Source organism: Platalea leucorodia (genome assembly GCF_965183815.1).
Source record: "Platalea leucorodia genome assembly, chromosome: 3".
In the NCBI taxonomy this organism is placed as follows: Eukaryota; Metazoa; Chordata; class Aves; order Pelecaniformes; family Threskiornithidae; genus Platalea; species Platalea leucorodia.
The window spans coordinates 46,373,857-46,391,596 of NC_138825.1; the positions used below are offsets into that span (position 1 = coordinate 46,373,857).

The 17,740-nt window shown below is 40.4% G+C and overlaps 1 protein-coding gene across 1 annotated transcript in view; it reads right to left on the bottom strand.

The window, feature by feature from the left end:
- Positions 1–204: 204 nt before the first annotated feature.
- Positions 205–17,740, bottom strand: part of DISC1 (DISC1 scaffold protein) — a gene marked incomplete at its 5' end in the record, with an annotated part of 189,232 nt that continues 171,696 nt past the window's right edge. Inside the window, 3 exon segments of the mRNA XM_082305578.1 lie at positions 205–372; positions 375–479; positions 7,467–7,577. Coding sequence (XP_082161704.1) covers positions 322–372; positions 375–479; positions 7,467–7,577 — 267 coding nt within the window. The 3' untranslated portion in view covers positions 205–321.

A 17,740-nucleotide genomic window follows, 5' to 3' on the forward strand; every position in this document is an offset into this window, starting at 1 on the left:
TACTGTTTACCAGTCTTCAAGGAGAACATTTCACTGACATTAAAGGCAACTTTGCAGACTCACTTGAAATGTATCAATTTGTAATCCACACATTTACAGGGGATGCTCTGCTCTGAAAGCTGTTTCCCAATCTGTGCCAAAACATGTGAGGCTGTGTAGAATACTTCTGATGATAGACCTCTAGGCTCTGTTTCTCCGTAATTGATTTAGTTATTAGTTATGCAGGGAGAGAAGAGATCCCTGAGGCTCGGTGAAACAGTATTCAGTTACTAAAAGCAGCCCTTTGTGAATTAATGTCATCCTACCAGCTCTTTCTGCTCATTATTCCTTCAAGTCTTGTTTTCCTGGGCACCAGCTGTCACAGAGGAAGTCTCTCCAGCCTTTTCTTCTCCTGCCTCCCTGGCTGGTTGAAGTTGCACCAGCATGGTCTGGAGTGCCTCCTTCACCACCTGGATCTCCCTCTGCAGAGACTGTGCAAGCTTTATTAAGGAATAAATCTATAGGTGATTGGCAGTCCCTTTTCTCTTTCCAAGTTATTAAATAAATTCTTGTTCTGCTGCTCACAACAGATGGCCATGACTATCCAATTGTAGCTTCAAGTTCTTCCAAATTGTTTGGATTAAATATTAATACATTTCTCACACTTGCTTTCAAAAAAAAAATCCAGGCAAACTGAAGTTCTCAAGTAGCATTATTTAGCACTTTAAAAAAAGGGAGGGAATAGGGGGTACTGCTTGGATACTCTTCTGATGGGAAGGAAGGAGATGAAGAAATTGTACCATGGAGGCAGCAGCACTAGCCCCAAGTTCCCTGCTGGATGGAGGGTGGATTTTGAAGCCAGAGACACAGACCTGGGTGGATCAGACCCCTGGTGAAGGCAACAGGAGCAGCCTCAGACACACGCCAAGTGACCACCGCTTGTGTGGCATCAGCAAGCTCGGCACTGTGTGCTAGGCAAGGCGGGGTGGGAATCTAGGTAAGCAGCAAAATGAGGTTATAGCAGAGAAAGTGTTTCTGCTCTACATACCTCCAGAAGGCTTTAATCTTAGCTGAATTATCAGTATAATTATAGTGCAGAAAACACAAATATAAAGCTATACGAGGCTCCACAGTGAATGCTTTGAACAAGTTGAAAGGCAAAGAGATTAGCAGTAGTAAGGCTGCGCTGTTGTGCATTAAAAGGAAAAAGGCCACCTGAAAAGCATCTGATAATTCAGTAAGAACACTTCATTTGGCTAAGAAAGGAGAATTTTCCACATTTTCTTTGCCATTGTCTAGCTCAGGTTTCCTGTGACGCACTCAGGAAAAAAATGATGGCTAATGGCTCGGCCTCTTAAGAGGCCCGCTCCCCTCTTTCCCCAGCTCCACAAGGACAGAGGGAAGGTGTCAGGCAGTGGCATCAAGAACACGAGGGGGGCAGCAGCAGTGAACAGACTGGCAGATGAAGGTAGGGTATGCACGGAGATAGCAGCAACTGCTGAGACATGCACACGTTTTTAAGTGGCTGGGCTTCCTAGGCAGGACAGCTTTTTGTTCTGATGACTAGCCTCTGCTGGGAATAAGCAGTTTGTACTATCAATACATCGGCCTTTCTGCTGATTGATAATCTTATGTCAGTGAGACTATCTGCTGTTGAATCAAGTGCAAGGACTGGGTGTAGCTCAGTGAGACAACCAACCTTATCTTTTCTTCCATAGCTTACAATACGTGGAGAGCAAAGCAAGCACGAGACAAGTCAGAGCCTGCTGAAGCTCTCAACCAACAACCAAGTCTATGTGAACAAGCCCTAGACCCACCCCATCCACACGGAGGCCTCCTGTACAGGTATGACTGAAGGGCAAGGACCCCAAAAAGCTAACCCAAGCAGGTCAAGGGAGAGAGAAATAAGTTCATTTCTAGCAGTAAGTCATCTAATGATCTCTGAGAGAGCCAGAGACTCACTTCAAGGGAAATGAAACAGGCTGACACCGAAACAACTCAATTTCAAAACTACAATGCACAGGAAGGATAACGCACAAGGACAGGCTTTATCCTTTACAGAGCTCATCCATTATGAAATGTTGTTTTACTCGAGACCCCCATGTCAATGCAATGTCAAGAAAAAAAGACACCCTCAGGTTATGTGACTGTAAAAAGTGAGCTGCTACTTTTGAAAAATTACGACTCGAGAGGACCATGGAAAAGCTATACAAATCACCACTATTTTAGGCACAGTTATGCCTTCAAAAAGCCTTTCGGCTGCTTTTGATTCTGTTGTCAGTTCCTCAAAATTTCATCTTTGTGTATTTACATACATTTACTATGATGTTCTACTCTTAATACGTTCACCAGGAGTATTCATGCATACTTCTTAAATTCTCGACAGGTCTATTAATCTAAAGGGATTCTGTCTCTGATTACAAGTAATAGCAGTACACACAAAACTTCTCCTATCCTAGGACCTCAAAGCACTTTACAAGGACAAATTATTTATGCTTTGCATCTTCTCTGAAGTAAGAAACATTATTATCCTCTTATAAGTGGTCCTGGACTGTCCACCCCTCTGCAATTTAATCACGAGGCTCTGCTGAAAACCTAACTGGTAAAACAGAAATTCTTCAGTTTATGAACACCATGAAGCCTCTGAAATTTAATTACTTCTGATGCACAGTCTCTGACTACATGCTGTTATTTGTAATATCCCAAGTGATTACAAAATCCTTTTCAGGTAGAGAGAAAAAGCAAAATCTAAACGTTTCACTGCCAGTGGATGAGAAATCTTGAAGGATGGAGGAAAATGAAGAAGACAGGGGAAGAAACTCTTGACCAACAGAAAGATGAAGCAACAAGATGACTGCATAGTCTAAGTACAGCAAGTTTCAATAACCTCATAAATAATACCACAACCAGCTGTAGACCAGTAACTGTCAAACGAGCCTTTATGGCTAGGCAAAATATATGGTATACGGCTGAGCATGGAATCTCTGTCCATAGACAGAGGTCATGTCTGGATAAACAGCTTCACCCATTTTAAAAATGCAAAAAACTTAGTTTTGCATGGGTCCACATGCAAATGTGTCCTTCATGCTTAAATTCTCTATCCAGTGCTGCAAATATTGAGCCAGTATCAAAGGCAGGAGCCAAAACAAGTTTCAACTACGAACATTTTCTGGTCCTGCTGTCTTCCTGTGAAAAACTGGGAAAAATCTCTCCAATGTCTCACAACCAGTAAATTAAAGTACTTGGAAACAGCTTCACACGAACACAATCCATATTCTGCAACGATGCTGCAGCTCTAACGTTGTCTTGGTTGAAGCTTTTCACCTATTTGACTTCCTGTCTTCAAACTTGAGCATCACAACGGAGTCCATGATTTATAAGGAGATAAAAAGCAGACCTAATTACTGTAGACTTATTTAATTTTTGGAAAAAATGGGCTCATCCATGTGTCTTCTGTTCTCTCAACACAGATGTGTAGGGAAAAGAGACAAAAGGTAGATACTATAAACCAGTTGCCTTCCTATAAGAAAAGGTCGGAAACTAAGAGTATATTGTAAAACAAAAGACTTTGGAAGGACAGTCAAGGACTACCACAGAGCTGAGGTAAGGGCCTATGGGATTTTGGAGAATAACAGCGATTTTGGACATCTGAAGAGGAAATTAAGTCCTGAAGAACAGAAATAATCAGAAAGAGGTTTGTTTGGGTTTTTTTACCTGGTTAACTATTTTGCTTGTTTCTAACAGCTGAACATTACAGCGGCTGGAGACAGAAGCTCAGCTAGATGTCCTACTACATAGCTGCATGTGTCTCTCCTAACCCCAGGCACCAGCACACATGGGTGGAAATACACTGACCTCCCTCCATGATCGCATGAACAATACAAGTGGAACTACCTTCTCTCAATGTGACACATAGTGCGAAGGGCTCACCCTCCTGTCACCTGAAATAAAATCAAAGAGGGCACTATTGCCACCTCTCACTCTTGTAGGATCCAAAAATTTCGTACAGGTTCACCCAGGGTGAGATTCCTCAGTGAGGTACAGTTGGGGCTAAATTCTACGCTCCTGATTCTGCCAAAAACCTGCGCTGGTGCAAAGCGAGACTTGTATGAGAACCTGCCGTATGATAAAGGTGAAGGGTTAGCAAAGTGACCTGCAATGCCTAACAAACATTTAGAGAAAAAAATTATGTTTTCAAAATGACTGTTTAAAATGCTCATTTTAGGGTGAGGAACGGAGATTGCCTTTATAATAATAGTCCAGCTAGGTTTTCTTTCAACAGGAGCATTTTCACCAGGAGGAACTATTACATGCATTCAAATTGTCTATCAAAATGTAACTGCTAATTAAGAACAAAAATGACTGTGAAATTGCAATATAGGCTCCATTTAATTTTACTGGGAATTCCAGGCCTTTACTGTCAGGAAAGTAACACCTCTCATCAGCTCTGCAGACACCAGAATGAGTCACCTCTCATCCTTTGGTTTTTCCAATTAATGATGTGGACTGTTTTCATACACGTGCCAATGATTAACTATAATTGAATGTTTTGTGGGTTTGTTTGGTTATACTACATAGAATTTAGCAAATATATCATAGTGCTACAGAGAAGCTCTTCCCCCCCGTCCCATTGTTTGATGCTTTTTATACAAAAGTATAGTTTAATATTTGCTGTGAAAGGTTTCAATAACAAATGACAATCCCAAGTGGGTCTGTGCCTATACTCAAGACCAAGAAACATCACTAGATTTCTCCTTTGTTCAGGTCGTGCCGGCAATTACGACGAGCAGCATGGTTGATTTAAGTGTGCTATGCCATCAAAACGTAGAATGAAAAACAATGACATCTGGGATTTTTCTTCTAATACAAACTTAATTATTAATCAAAGCTATGACACACACTAAACATTGGCAAATGGCTTGAGAGCATCAGGAATTTATTTTTCTCAGTGGAGTCTTTAAAAGTCTTTTAATAATCAGACGACAGGACTAATTTACATCTGTGCAGCCCCCAGTTAGGTTTTTGACCTAACACAGTTTGTAACATTCATGTGTAAGGCAGTGTTTTGGGGGATGAGGGGAAGGGTGAAAATAACCAGCGAACAAGAGTTGAAAAATTTATCCTGCTTTCATTACAATTCCAGATCTTTAAGCTCCTGCTCTGAGAGTTCTACAGATTTTTAATGAAGACTGCATAATTGTCCAATATTTCGGGTAAGAAACTCTTTTATTTAAAATGAAATAAACTACCGTACAAACAATAGATCCATCATAAATTCTTCTACTGAGGCTAAGTATTGGCACCAATCTCAGTGCTAGTTCCTGCTATATAGGCAAAGTTACCAATGAGTCAAAGTTTATTTTATAGGCACTGAGCACTTTTATTTAAAAAAAAAAAAAAACAAACCGCAACAATCTACAGGTCTGTAGCACTGTGGTAGCTATTTCTCTCATTCCTTTTTGAAGTATAGCACAGCAATTACATGCACCAGATGGTAACATTTTATGCACATTGATCTGGACTACCTCTGAAATAGCAACTGAATGTTAATGAGTGGTAGCTGAATTGCTGAACTGCTTCTCTGTATGTCCCTATGTTTTAAACATGGTTTCTTATTTTTTGACTGATGGTCTTGCTAGGACCAGGATATCACACAGTGTGCATTTCTGTATTTAGATAGCGTGACCTGAATTTCACTGATAGAGGAAATCAGATCTATATCAGACAACTGTGGCTTAGAATGAGACTAATCTACAACTCTTCTCAAACTTTCAATTATTAGATTTTATTTTTTCAACTAGCTCTTACAGTTTCAACAGCTACAAAGAAATAAGTGCGCTCCATAGAAAATCCAAACACTACTATTTTACATACTTGCAGTGTGTTTTCTTCAGGAAAAAAACAGTTTTTCAGCTTATTTCACCTTACCTAGTAAACTGTAACATCTATGTAACTGTAACAGACCTGACTGTTTGGTTTCAATATGAACTTAAGTTCACTGCAAAGAACCTGTAACTCCAACCCTCAGTGTTCTTCTATTAGGGTCCATGAGAAAAGCTCACTTGGGAGCAAATATATATAAGGGAGGAAGGAATTAGATGCTCTGCACACACACAAGACACACACAACCATATAGCTCTGAAAAGAATACTCACAAACAGCATCGGAGAAACACAACCGCAACCAAGCACGCACGCTGTAAATATAATTAAAAGAATATTGCAAACTGGCCTGTGGTAAATACAAGAAAATAATCTTTCTGTACATTGAAATGCTTAGAGCAGAAAGATCTGAAGTAGTAACAAATTAGCGACTGGGTTTCTCCCCCCCAGTGCAACCCCCCTAGCACCTCCCCCCCCCCCCCCCCCCCTTAAAGTTTATCATTCTGATACCTTTAAAGAAACAAAGTTTCTAGAATAGGAATTTTGCAGCGAGCTGGCAATAGATGCCCAATTACTTAGAACACAGTGGTATTTCCACACACTCCATTTATTATCCTTTCTCTCAACTCTCTCCTGCAGGACTGCCTGCCTCAGCGTAGGAGGAACTGAATCAGTCCTACCACCATCATCACCTCAGCTCACCTTCAGGTGTCTGTAAGGGCTCCTCTGCTAATCTCTCCAACGTGAATTTATTCATCTTTCTTTGTTACCCCATTGCCTGCCACCTCTCCTCCACTAAAACCTAACCAGCTAAGTACTTCCATCTTCCTTAGATTCACTGGTTCTTATTCTCTTTTCCCTTTCTTAGAAGAACACAATCTCTTTTATCATAATTTTTTCTATGAAAGTTACAAACGAAACAATACTCTGTGCTCTTAAATTTTGAAAAATGTCCACAGATGTAAGCCCAACAAATGCCTCATAAACATTAAGCAATCTTCAATCAGATAGCAAACGACAGATGAAGCACAGAAAGAGATAAGGGTGCTTTATAAGACAACATCTCATCTGGTTACTTGCACTGGAGTGTTAGAGGCAGATTAAATTGCATAGGATGCCACATGATGCATCTGCTGCCCATTTTTTCTAAAGGAAAAAAACCCAAACTACATGTGACAATATGCACAGTCTGAGTCAACGATGTAGCATTTAATTTAGCTAAATCATGTTGGGAAATGCAGGTGCATGGATGCTTGTATCTATGCAGCTTTTGGTGTACTAGGTATTTACTTACATAAGTATTACAAACAAAAGGATTTTAACAGTAGAATAAAGGCTTTTCAGTGCCCAATCTCAATTTACAAAGAACTAACTTCTTTTCAAATCAATTAAAGCTGGATCAAACCACGCTGCAAATGCACTGTATGAAAACTTGCTACAGCAAAAACGCCCACTTCAGCAAGACAATCAATTCTCCCCTTCTTAACGTATTTAATCTACATTAAGAACCAGTATTCCGTGTGAATCTGAAAGGCAAGTATTTCACATACATACTTACATAGATTGATACATATCTATAGCTATATCAAAAAGGATATGAAGAACTCCTTCGTCAACCCTGCAGGCGGAAGTCTGCAGTTGATCTTCCAGATGCACCAATTTCTCACTTATTGCTTCACATTTTTCTCCCAACTCTGCAGAAAATATGAAGAACTCCTACAGGAAGTAAGTTGAAAAAGAAAAGAAAGCATGTTTGCTGTTGACTGCACTTTTCTACATCAAATTTGCATCAAATTAAAGGGAAAATAAAATATTAGTAAGGGGATATGATACTTTGCAGTGCTAAGACATTGCCTGAAAGCAAATTCCCATTAGAGATACAAAAAGTTGTTACTATATAATAAATTGGTGATTTATACAAAATGGAATGAGCTTGTGGTCTCAGTCTATTTCCCAGCAGAAAAAAGTCATGATCTCACTTTGAGCAGAGGATTAAAGGGGTGTGAAGACTGAACCGCTCTCCCTCTTCCCTGTTGTCTCACCACAGCAGGGGAGGGAAATCTCACGCTGACTACACCATTTAGGTTCTTAAATTTCCAAGTTGTTCGTGTAAATATGTTTTACACTTTTAGGCCATTTAAATATTTCAAGCAGCATCACTTTCTGTATCTCTTATAAACACAAAATGTACTTACTTTTTTGAGGAAAAATCTGTCTAGAGTACTTAGGGACTTTGCTCAACTGATCAGAGAAAATGCAACAAAGTCTAAGAGATTACAAGATGAAACTACACTTTTTTACTGTGTTACCATGAAACAAGACTAAATTTTCAAAAACAATGCTTCTCTACTTAGAACTTATACAGACAAACACTTTTTCTATTTTAAACTGAGTATTTTAAAACAGTTGCAAAGTCCTTCCCATAAGTTTGTCTGGTTTCAGATATACTGCACAAGGGTAATTTGTATCTTTTATATTTTGTATTGAGTACTTCTTTGAGAAACGACCCAAATAAGCAGCAAATACGAGAGGGAGAGGGGGGAAAAAAAAAAAAAAATCAATCAACTTGTGCAGCACTGAGACAAGCCTCTCCTCTCCCCTCCTAAGGCATCATAGTGCTGTCTACAGTGAATGACAGGGGTTATCTATAAGGAAAAGATTATGGTGCCAAAATGAAGTTCTGCTGGAGCTATGTTGAAAAACCTGGAGTCATTCATCAGCTGGAATCCAGAAAACTGGATTTTCTCTAGACCTAGTCTATGCACTCGTCCATAAAGCCAGCTGCACATATGGCCGTATACAATCTTCAGAAAGCTTTTCTCCTTTAAAAAAGTACTTGGAGTCCTTTGCACTGATCTGTTTCTATAATAGCAGCCATCAGTGGTTGTTCAAGAGAAATTGAGCCTTCAATCAAAGGCTTTCCAAAGAAATCGTGCTAATACTTGTTGGAACGCTGCCCATTGTGAAACAATCTGATTTTTGGTAAACACATTTACCAGACCTCAGTTCTGGCTATCCTTACATTTTGCGTCACACAGTGCATACCCAGAGTCAAATGTCAGAAGAGCTCTGCTTGCTGGCACATCCTCTGTTACAGCACAGAGCTCTGACCTTTCTGCTTTCCTAGGTCTTCTGCCAGACATGGCTATCCAGCAGATCGCACGGGTACGCAACCAGCTGCAGCTTGAATCCTGGACAAGTGAGCTGGTTAAGAGAGGTTATGTTGCAAACACCCGCTGCGTAGACACAGTGAAGCACAATGTGAGAACCAGCTGGCTGAGTCCCTGGCTCTGTGCACGAGACCTGAGCAGCCATCTTCAGAGTCATTACCAAACGTCAGAATCTACAGCAGCACTCCACAGAATTTATTGACGTAAAAATGACCCATTGTTTTTAAAATGAGCGCAGGGGAAGAGAAGATACATGTTCTCCCTACACCACCTAGAAACGTCCTTTTCTCAAGACCAGGGGCAGAAGATGAGGAAAAAGTCTTCTATCCAGCTGCTAAATCATTATTCAGTACACCAGCAGGACTCCATATGCTGTTAGGGAGTGGGATAACCCAGGCAATTTCTACCAATGGAAAGCTTTTAGGGATTCATCCTGTGACATGCATGCAAGAACAGACGACAGTTGTCTAAAAGAACTTGGGTCTCGGGCTAGAAGAGTCAGTAAACTGCAAAAATCTAGTACTCTGAAAGCACATCTAAAATGATGACTACCTAGAGAAAGCTCCACCTCTGAACGCTGATTTTCCTCTAACAGTTAATTACGTGTAAGAAAATCAGGTCTTCACATAACCATCATCTCAAATGCAAGAAAAACAGAACAAAATACACTCAGTGCTATACAATCATTGAACAGTTAATTTAGGAAGAGCAGCTTTTAATCAATGCACAAACTCCTAAGTATTGCTTTGACAGACAAAAGCCACAAGTGAAGTTTTCAAACCAGAATCTTTCTACAGACTGTGTACTTCGACAAAATGAATTAGTCCTGTATCGATACTGAAGAACTGGTATCTTACAGTGACACATATAAAGCAGATTCTTTCTCTTATCAAGATATTGAATAGTCTGATCCAGTCGCTGCTTTTATCGAGAACTATTATTATATGAGATTCTGGATCACATTTGTGCTGTCAAGAAGGACGACACTTCTGATTTGAAATCACCAGTTACTATAGATAGCAAATAAAAAAACATGTTACAGTACACTCCTGAATACCTGTGCCATTAAGTATATTTAAATATAAAAAGCATTATAAAGATATGTATTATAGTAGGGTATCCCTTTCTAATTTAGGGTACTGTTGATGGCAGGAACGTTTATCCAGACAATCGGTCACCCAGTTAGCACTATCATCAGTTGCTGTAAGAGAAGATCCATTTCCTCCACTTTAGAACTGCTCTCATGGTTCCTGTCTCATATATGCAAATACGAGGAGTTCACTGAGCAGCTCATCTAAACGATAAGCACACTGGCTGGATTTGCCTAGCCCTGCTGTGAAGATCCACTGTGTAAAATTTTTCCCTATTCACCATGTCAGTGAATGTACAGGGCAAAACAGGCCTTTTAGATCTACCCCCCCACTGAACTTCACGTGGGTTGAAAGATGCTGGCAACAGGAGACAGCATTTAGATACCTGCTTGGCAAAACAGGCTCCAAGTTGCAAGTGTGGCCTAGCTCTAAGGTGCACAGATCCTGAAAACCTGAGATAAAACATAACTACAGCCTGAAATGCAGTCACAGCACAGCTAGATGACTATACTTATCAGTGTACTGCTACCTAACCTGACCTCCTGTTTGACGTTTTCTTTTCCTTTTTAAATCATAGAATGCTTTGGGATGGAAGGGACCTTTCAAGGCCATCTAGTCCCACCGCCCTGCAATTGGCAGGGACATCTTCAACCAGATCAGGTTGGTCAGAGCCCCGTCCAACCTGTCCTTGAATGTTTCCAAGGACGGGGCATCTGCCACCTCTCTGGGCAAACTGTTCCAGTGTTTCACTACCCTCATTGTAAAAAACTTCTTCCTTATATCTAGTCTGAATCTACCCTCTTTTAGTTTAAAACCATTACCCCTTGTCCTGTCGTAACAGGCCCTGCTAAAAAGTCTGTCCTCATCTTTCTTATAAACCCCCTTTAAGTACTAAAAGGCTGCAATAAGGTCTCCCCGCAGCCTTCTCTTCTCCACGCTGAACAACGCCAACGGCCAGGTAAAGAAAGGTCCCAGGAAGGACGGAAGGAATGAAGGAAGGAGCCCAGCAAACAAGCCCCCAAGACCCTATGACTTCAGGCGAATGCTCGTTCTGTAGCAAAGGCATCTCACAGTGCTTTGCATCAGTACTAATCTGTATTTTGGGGTTCTAAGCTTTGGGTAGTAGCTTCTGCCCCGCTGCAATTCCAGGCAAGCACTTAATTGCTGTATTGGTCTTGCACTAAACATGCTTAGGAATAAGACACTATAGTTTTTAACTCACTGGCTTTAATTCATTTGTCAACTGAATACTTAGATTCTCACTTAAAGTAAAATGTCCATTCTATCTCATGTGAAAAAACGTCGTGCATTCTTCCTGAATGATCACATTTTGAGTGCATAATGAACTGTCTAAAAATATAACAAAAATCCTGTATACTTTGGAAATTAAGATAAATGAACCACGAGTACTAGGAAGACATGCTTAATGCAGAACTGTTAACAACAATATGGGAAGGCAGGGAAATCTGAGTAAGTAAAAATCAGATCAAACTTGTTTAGGTCTTTAAACACTTGAAACTCATTTAATCATAACTCTATGGCTATGGTTGCACTGCAGTGTAACAAACAGATCCATAAAATAGGGGTTATATTCTATTAATCTTAAACTCCTCATAGGTATTTTGCCACTTAATTCCTTTTTAACACAGCAATAATAGTGTATGGCTAAACTATTTTTGCACCTACATGACACAGCTGCCTTTTTAGTTGAAATGAGAAGTTCCTCCATAGTTTAGAAAAGCATCATCTCTCAGGAACTTACCTGAAGGCATCATGTGAAAAATGCACAAGGGTCATCGTATACATTGTGATTTTACAGGAAAAAAAAAAAAAAAAAAAAAAGGCTTTTCTTATTTTGGATTGGAAATATGTGGTCATGCAGAGAACTCTAACTTTAGCTTACCATCAAGAAGAGTTATAAATGAAATGGAAAAAAATATACTGCTCTCAAAAATATACAAAAATAATTCTAAATATTCAACCAATTCCACAGTTTTTGCCCCCAGGCCCTCGTTTGAAAAAAGTTCAATAACCCAGAGAAGCAGATAAGAAAGATTTCTCTCAGTGCCTTTCATGCCTAGTAACGTCACTAGTAACATTTTTGTTTGATATTTGTCTATGTAGGCAGGGAAACAGCTGTCAGTAACACACAAACTATTCAGAACAGCTCCCGGTTGGAAAGTGGCACTTTACACTGATCAACAACATCTCTGAGCAGAGAGTGGACTCTGCCTCCAGCTCAACATATTAATAAAATACAACTCATCCAAGCTTGTAGGCTATGTCAATGCTACAAGCTACTGTAAGTCTTAAGACTTTGGTTATTTTTGCACTAACAGCACTTTTAGGAAGCAGCTAGGAGAGATTGCAGGAATCAGGAAAGAGCTGAGATGCAATATTGCTTTATGGATTTTTCGTAGCTGGCTGGGATTTTTTTCCCCCTCCCTTAAATCCTTAAGCAGTTGAAGACAGCACAAACGTGGGTGTGATTTATTATTTCTTAAGGTGGTAACTGAAGAAATTCTTCTGCCTTCTCACGCAAAGTAGAAATTCTCATTCTCTCCCAGAGATGCAAGAGTCTGATGTGAGAAACAGGAAGAACAGACAATGTTCCAGCTCATGCACAGCTGGAGCATCAGCACACTGAATTAAGACTAGAGGGAACAGCTTCCACTTTAGTCTTCTGCATTTCAATGTACTCTTTTACAAGTCACTTTACTCATCTATGAGCAACAGCTCCTTGACAGCATTACTCAAGGAAAATATTTGATCAGCTTTCTGGTGCAAACACCTTCCATGCTCTCTTGGATCTACCTCAGCAATTTTATATAGAAGAATCAGTATTCTAGTAGCTAGATTAATCTAACTCTATTAGGAATTAGAGTCTCTATCAGAGTCTTTGGTGGTTGTGCTGAGAACCAGGATTCCCAGATATAGCCTTAAAATTCGTTCTTCCTACAGAGGAACTTTGTAAAAAGGAGTTGCCTTACTTCAAACTAGCAGTATCATAACTCCAATAAGATACATAAAATAAAAGACTTAGAAGACCTTCTGCAGAACGTCAAAGCCAAATTTCTTTCACCTGTACTAAATCCTCTCTCTCCTATAATAGTTAAAATCATTCAAAATAACATAAAAAACAACTACAAAAAGTTGACCTTGCAGACAGACGCTTCCCTTTATGGCACAAGGTTTAGAATAGTGACTTACTGTTGGTAGAAGTACTGCATGTTTACCCTCAGCCCTTGCAGAAGTCAATGGAAATTGTGAGCACTTGAAACTCCACAAAGTCAGGCCAGGGCATCTCTTAAATAATTTCTAGAAACAAAAGGCAACCATCCATATATTTGTCCTGCTTGAGCAGATGCTTCAGTCACATGCAGGCTAAGTGCACATGCCCTCAGATAATGAGCTTCGCGGCCATGTAGTGCAGATGGAGGAAGCATTTGTCCCTGCTCTGCATCCCAGATTTCCTGCCCTGTGTGCATTGTCCTGGGCAGGTGTCGTAGATGAGGAGGGTGAAGTGGCCACTGAGAACAGGTCTAATCTCTTACTCTGAAAATAATGTGTGTTACTCATGACCAACACCGTCCTAGCACCATGGCAAGGCTGACCAGGAAGCAACCAGGGACCACCAAAGCCCACTCTGTGGCTTGCAGTGAGATCAAGCCCACTGTGACTGTCCTCATCTGGTGTCTGTCCACACAGCTCTTAGCAGCTGACAGGGATTTTGTGGTCCTGGTTGCAGGGCAGAGCCTGCTCCAGGGCTAAACTGCCTCCACAGTGAGCAAGTTTTCCTAATGCAAACTTCCCTTGCTACACACCAAGATGATTACATTTCATTTTACCCTTAAATAGCATGCAATGATAACTAACCATTGTGCTCTGTATAGTTATTTTTAACATGATTGAAGACTTCTGACTTTTATCCATACCAGGATTTTTAAAGCTTTTATTTCTATTCCTTTCCTTCAGCGTGGAGGTGCCCAGACCAGTGCCATAGTACTCTAGAGCGTTCAACATTCTCAGCTAAGCACAGTAATTATTTCTGTCTTACAAGTGACATTCCCATTAATGAGGCTGCAAATAACATTTGCACTTTCTTGCAACAGGATGAAGGTAACGAATCCCACTCTAGTTGTAGTCCACTATAACCCTAGATTCTGCTTCTGCAGTATTGTCATCTTAGCTGCTATTTACCATCTGTATAGATAAATCCGACATTTTTTCTTCCTCAAATGTAATTTGCACCTGTCTTTTAACGTATCGCATCTTATTGATTTCAGGCTATTCTTTCAATCTATCAAGAGCATTTGGAATTCTAATCCTAATTGAAATTATGTTGACTGGCACATAAACTCCCAGCCTACCTCCTTTTTAAAGGCAAATACCAAAACTGCCTTTTACCAACCCCCTGGGACTTCAAGCTTCCTCTAGGAGTTTTCAAAGCAGCTTGTTAATGGTTTGGAGATTGTTTTTCTTGGCTCCTATGCACTCAAAAGAAATTTCATCAGTCTAGCCTGACTTGAGTACATCTTACTTGCCTTAGGGCCCTTCACTGTGTTCGTCTCTTGCTACCTTGTAGTGAATACTAAGAGCACTACATATATGGACACAGTTTATCATTTTCAGAAAGACGAAAAGCAAAGAAAATAAGGAAGAAAATATTTCTGCCCTCTGCTCTCATTTCATTATTTTCTCATTCACCTTTCTTATTAGAAAACACACGTGCTTTCTTTCACCTGTCCCTTACATACAGCTTATCCCTGAACTCCCTTGCCACTTGGCATGTCTTTTGCTTACAGTAGCTTAGTGTGTTCAGTGGTCTTGCTTGTTCACTCTTACACTGTGCAGTACCCTTTCAGACTCATCCTTAGGAACATTTTTGTCCTTTCCTTTTCAAAATTCTTTTGGGCCACTGAAGAGTTGCTGTCATAGATACGTAGTCCGGTACTGTGTTTGCTCTTTTCTGCGTCAAAACATGATGGTGCTGTACTATAAACATGATGTCTTCTGGAGGGTACAAAAGATTATCTGCCGATTCCTCCTCCTACAGAGTTGGTCCCACAGAAACTCACCTATTGCTTCCCTGATTTTATTTAGTTGAGTTTTTCCTTCATTGAGGTAGTTACCTGCCTTTTCTCAGAAGAGAGATCAAGGTTGTTTCCCAATTACTTTTGCTCTTATCACTTTCCACTGACAGACTGCTAGCTTGTTCCATCAGCCTGTTTATGTATATTTAGGAGACTGTAGCACTACAACATGCTCCTCAGTTTCTCATATGCAACAATTCAGAAATAAAGCTTTCCAGACAGCTGTTGTGCAACTGTGACCTACCTTCTCCCCACCATCACAGGCTTTTCCCACATTCCCTTTGCTTGCATTGATCCCCTTCTCTCCTCCACAGGGATACAACAACACATGGGAGTGTTAAATGACTCATCAAAGTTATAGCCTGATGTTGCCAATTCTTCCCCTCATGTATCTTCCATTACAGCTATGGAGGAGTGTCCTTGGAAAAACATCTACGCAGGAATAGAGCTTTCCACTGCCTTCCAGCACCCTGGGTGACAGCAGTCTTCCCATTCCCATCCCTAGCAGACTGAAGATCTTCCCTGAGTGCAGACTTCCTAAAATCAGTGCAGACTACTTCACTGGCTCATTTAATAAAATTGGGACAATTCCAGTTCTTGCTGTGGGAGGATGAGGCTATGTACTGACTTACCAATAAAAATTCACAGCGGGCCACGTCTTGGAAAAGAAGCAAAAGCACCAGACTGTCTTCCCATGTCCACATGCTGCTGTGCTAGGAGTCAGCATAGCTGCGTGTCATTTATAGGTGGTTCCTAGTATTGTTCACTCACATCTCTGCTCCTGAGTCACTAAGATGCTACAATCTGGAATGACTAACAGGGTGCTCTCCTGCAGGCAGTGGGGAGACTGACAAGAGTGAATTAGGGGACCAGACTGTTAAAGGAACATTTAGGCAAAGCCTTGACATGGTACAGTGTGCTGACAGTTTCACAGAGCTTTTATAGAGCTGTCTACAAGTCATCATCAATCCAGCTGTGGCAGCGTGGTAGAGCCTGGTTTTCTAGCAAATTTCCATTTCCTGTATTTGTATCATTGCTCTCTATTCTCTTTATGCATTTTTTTCCTCAAAACTTCAAAAGGGCAAAGTTCCTCTGCTTGTGAGGACTCCGAGATATTAAGCTCTTAGCGAATACTTCTACAGTGGCAGCCCTCTATGCCAGTGAGCTCTGGTGCATTTGCAAACCCAGCACACATATCACACTCACATGCTCTGGGCACATCTCCTGTGAAGCAAAAGAACGACTTCTTCAGTCAAGGGTCGGGCTGTACTACGGCTTTCAGTGCAGGTCTCTGCTGGACACAAGCTCACAGTTGTACTCTTGTTTGCTTTGGTCCAGACCATACGCAATTTTTAGTTTCCAGCAAATATTCTGCTGTCTTGGCAGCTATTACTACCAACGTGCCCTAAGTGTTTTGCCCTGCTGGCAGTAGGGCTTTTTGCTACCTTTATCCCGTGGTACTACCTGCCCCTATTTCATGTCATCTGTGGACACAAGCACCTGCACAGGTGTGCTTTAATTCACAGCAAAGTTCACTGATAAGAAAGGCTATTTGCATTTTCTGCAAAGTTCATGTTCACTGTCAAGGTTTCCTGGTTTTATTTATGCTGAATGCACACACAGCCAAGCAGTCCAGCCTAGGCATGCTCTCATGCCACAGTCTCCTTGTACACAAGGTCAACAATCTGAGTTTGATCTTGCAGTTAGATTATCCTTCCTGGAGCATTCCAGCTGCTCCACAGTCTTTGGATTCATCGGTGGGAATCCAAAGAAATGCTTCACCTGAATAGTTATCCCAAACTGCAAATTTGTATGTATTTATTTATTTATTTCATATTTGCTTGAATGAGCACTTGTCACTTGTACTTGACAGGCAGCATGTATGCTATTATGGAAGGTGAACTGGGGGTTACTTACCCGTGTAATTAATTTGCTGGCTGGACACAATGCTTAGATACTAAATTTCCTTAATATGTAATTTGCAGCCCAAGGCATACTGATATAAAAATGGACCAGATCGAATCAGGACAGCTCTTAGAACCAGTATAACTCTTCTTACACATACATTACCTAAACTCTTTGTATGTAGACAGATTTTTGTAAGTAAGCAGATTTTTCTCATCATTTACTCTCATAGGAAATGCATCTCATGTTACTCAATTATCCTAGACTTTCTTAAATACATAGACTAGGATATGACATCTTTTTATCTATGAAAATAGTGTAAAATTACAAACATCCAGTGTTTTTATTCAGATAAAATTCCTATTACCCTGTATTCTGCTGCAGTATGCTTTTATACTTCAAAAGTAAATTCAAAGGTATCTTTAGTGGTACACAAAGAAACAGGTAAAGCATCATGATTTTGTTGCATTCCTAAGCATCATTTCAATGCTACAGTGAGGTTGGCTAAATATTATTGGTCCTACTTTTCCCCAACATATTCATCCTGTTGTTGGTATGTATTAAAAGCACTAGCAAAGGATTTAACTATAAACTCCCTGAAATACACAGCAATTTTGCCA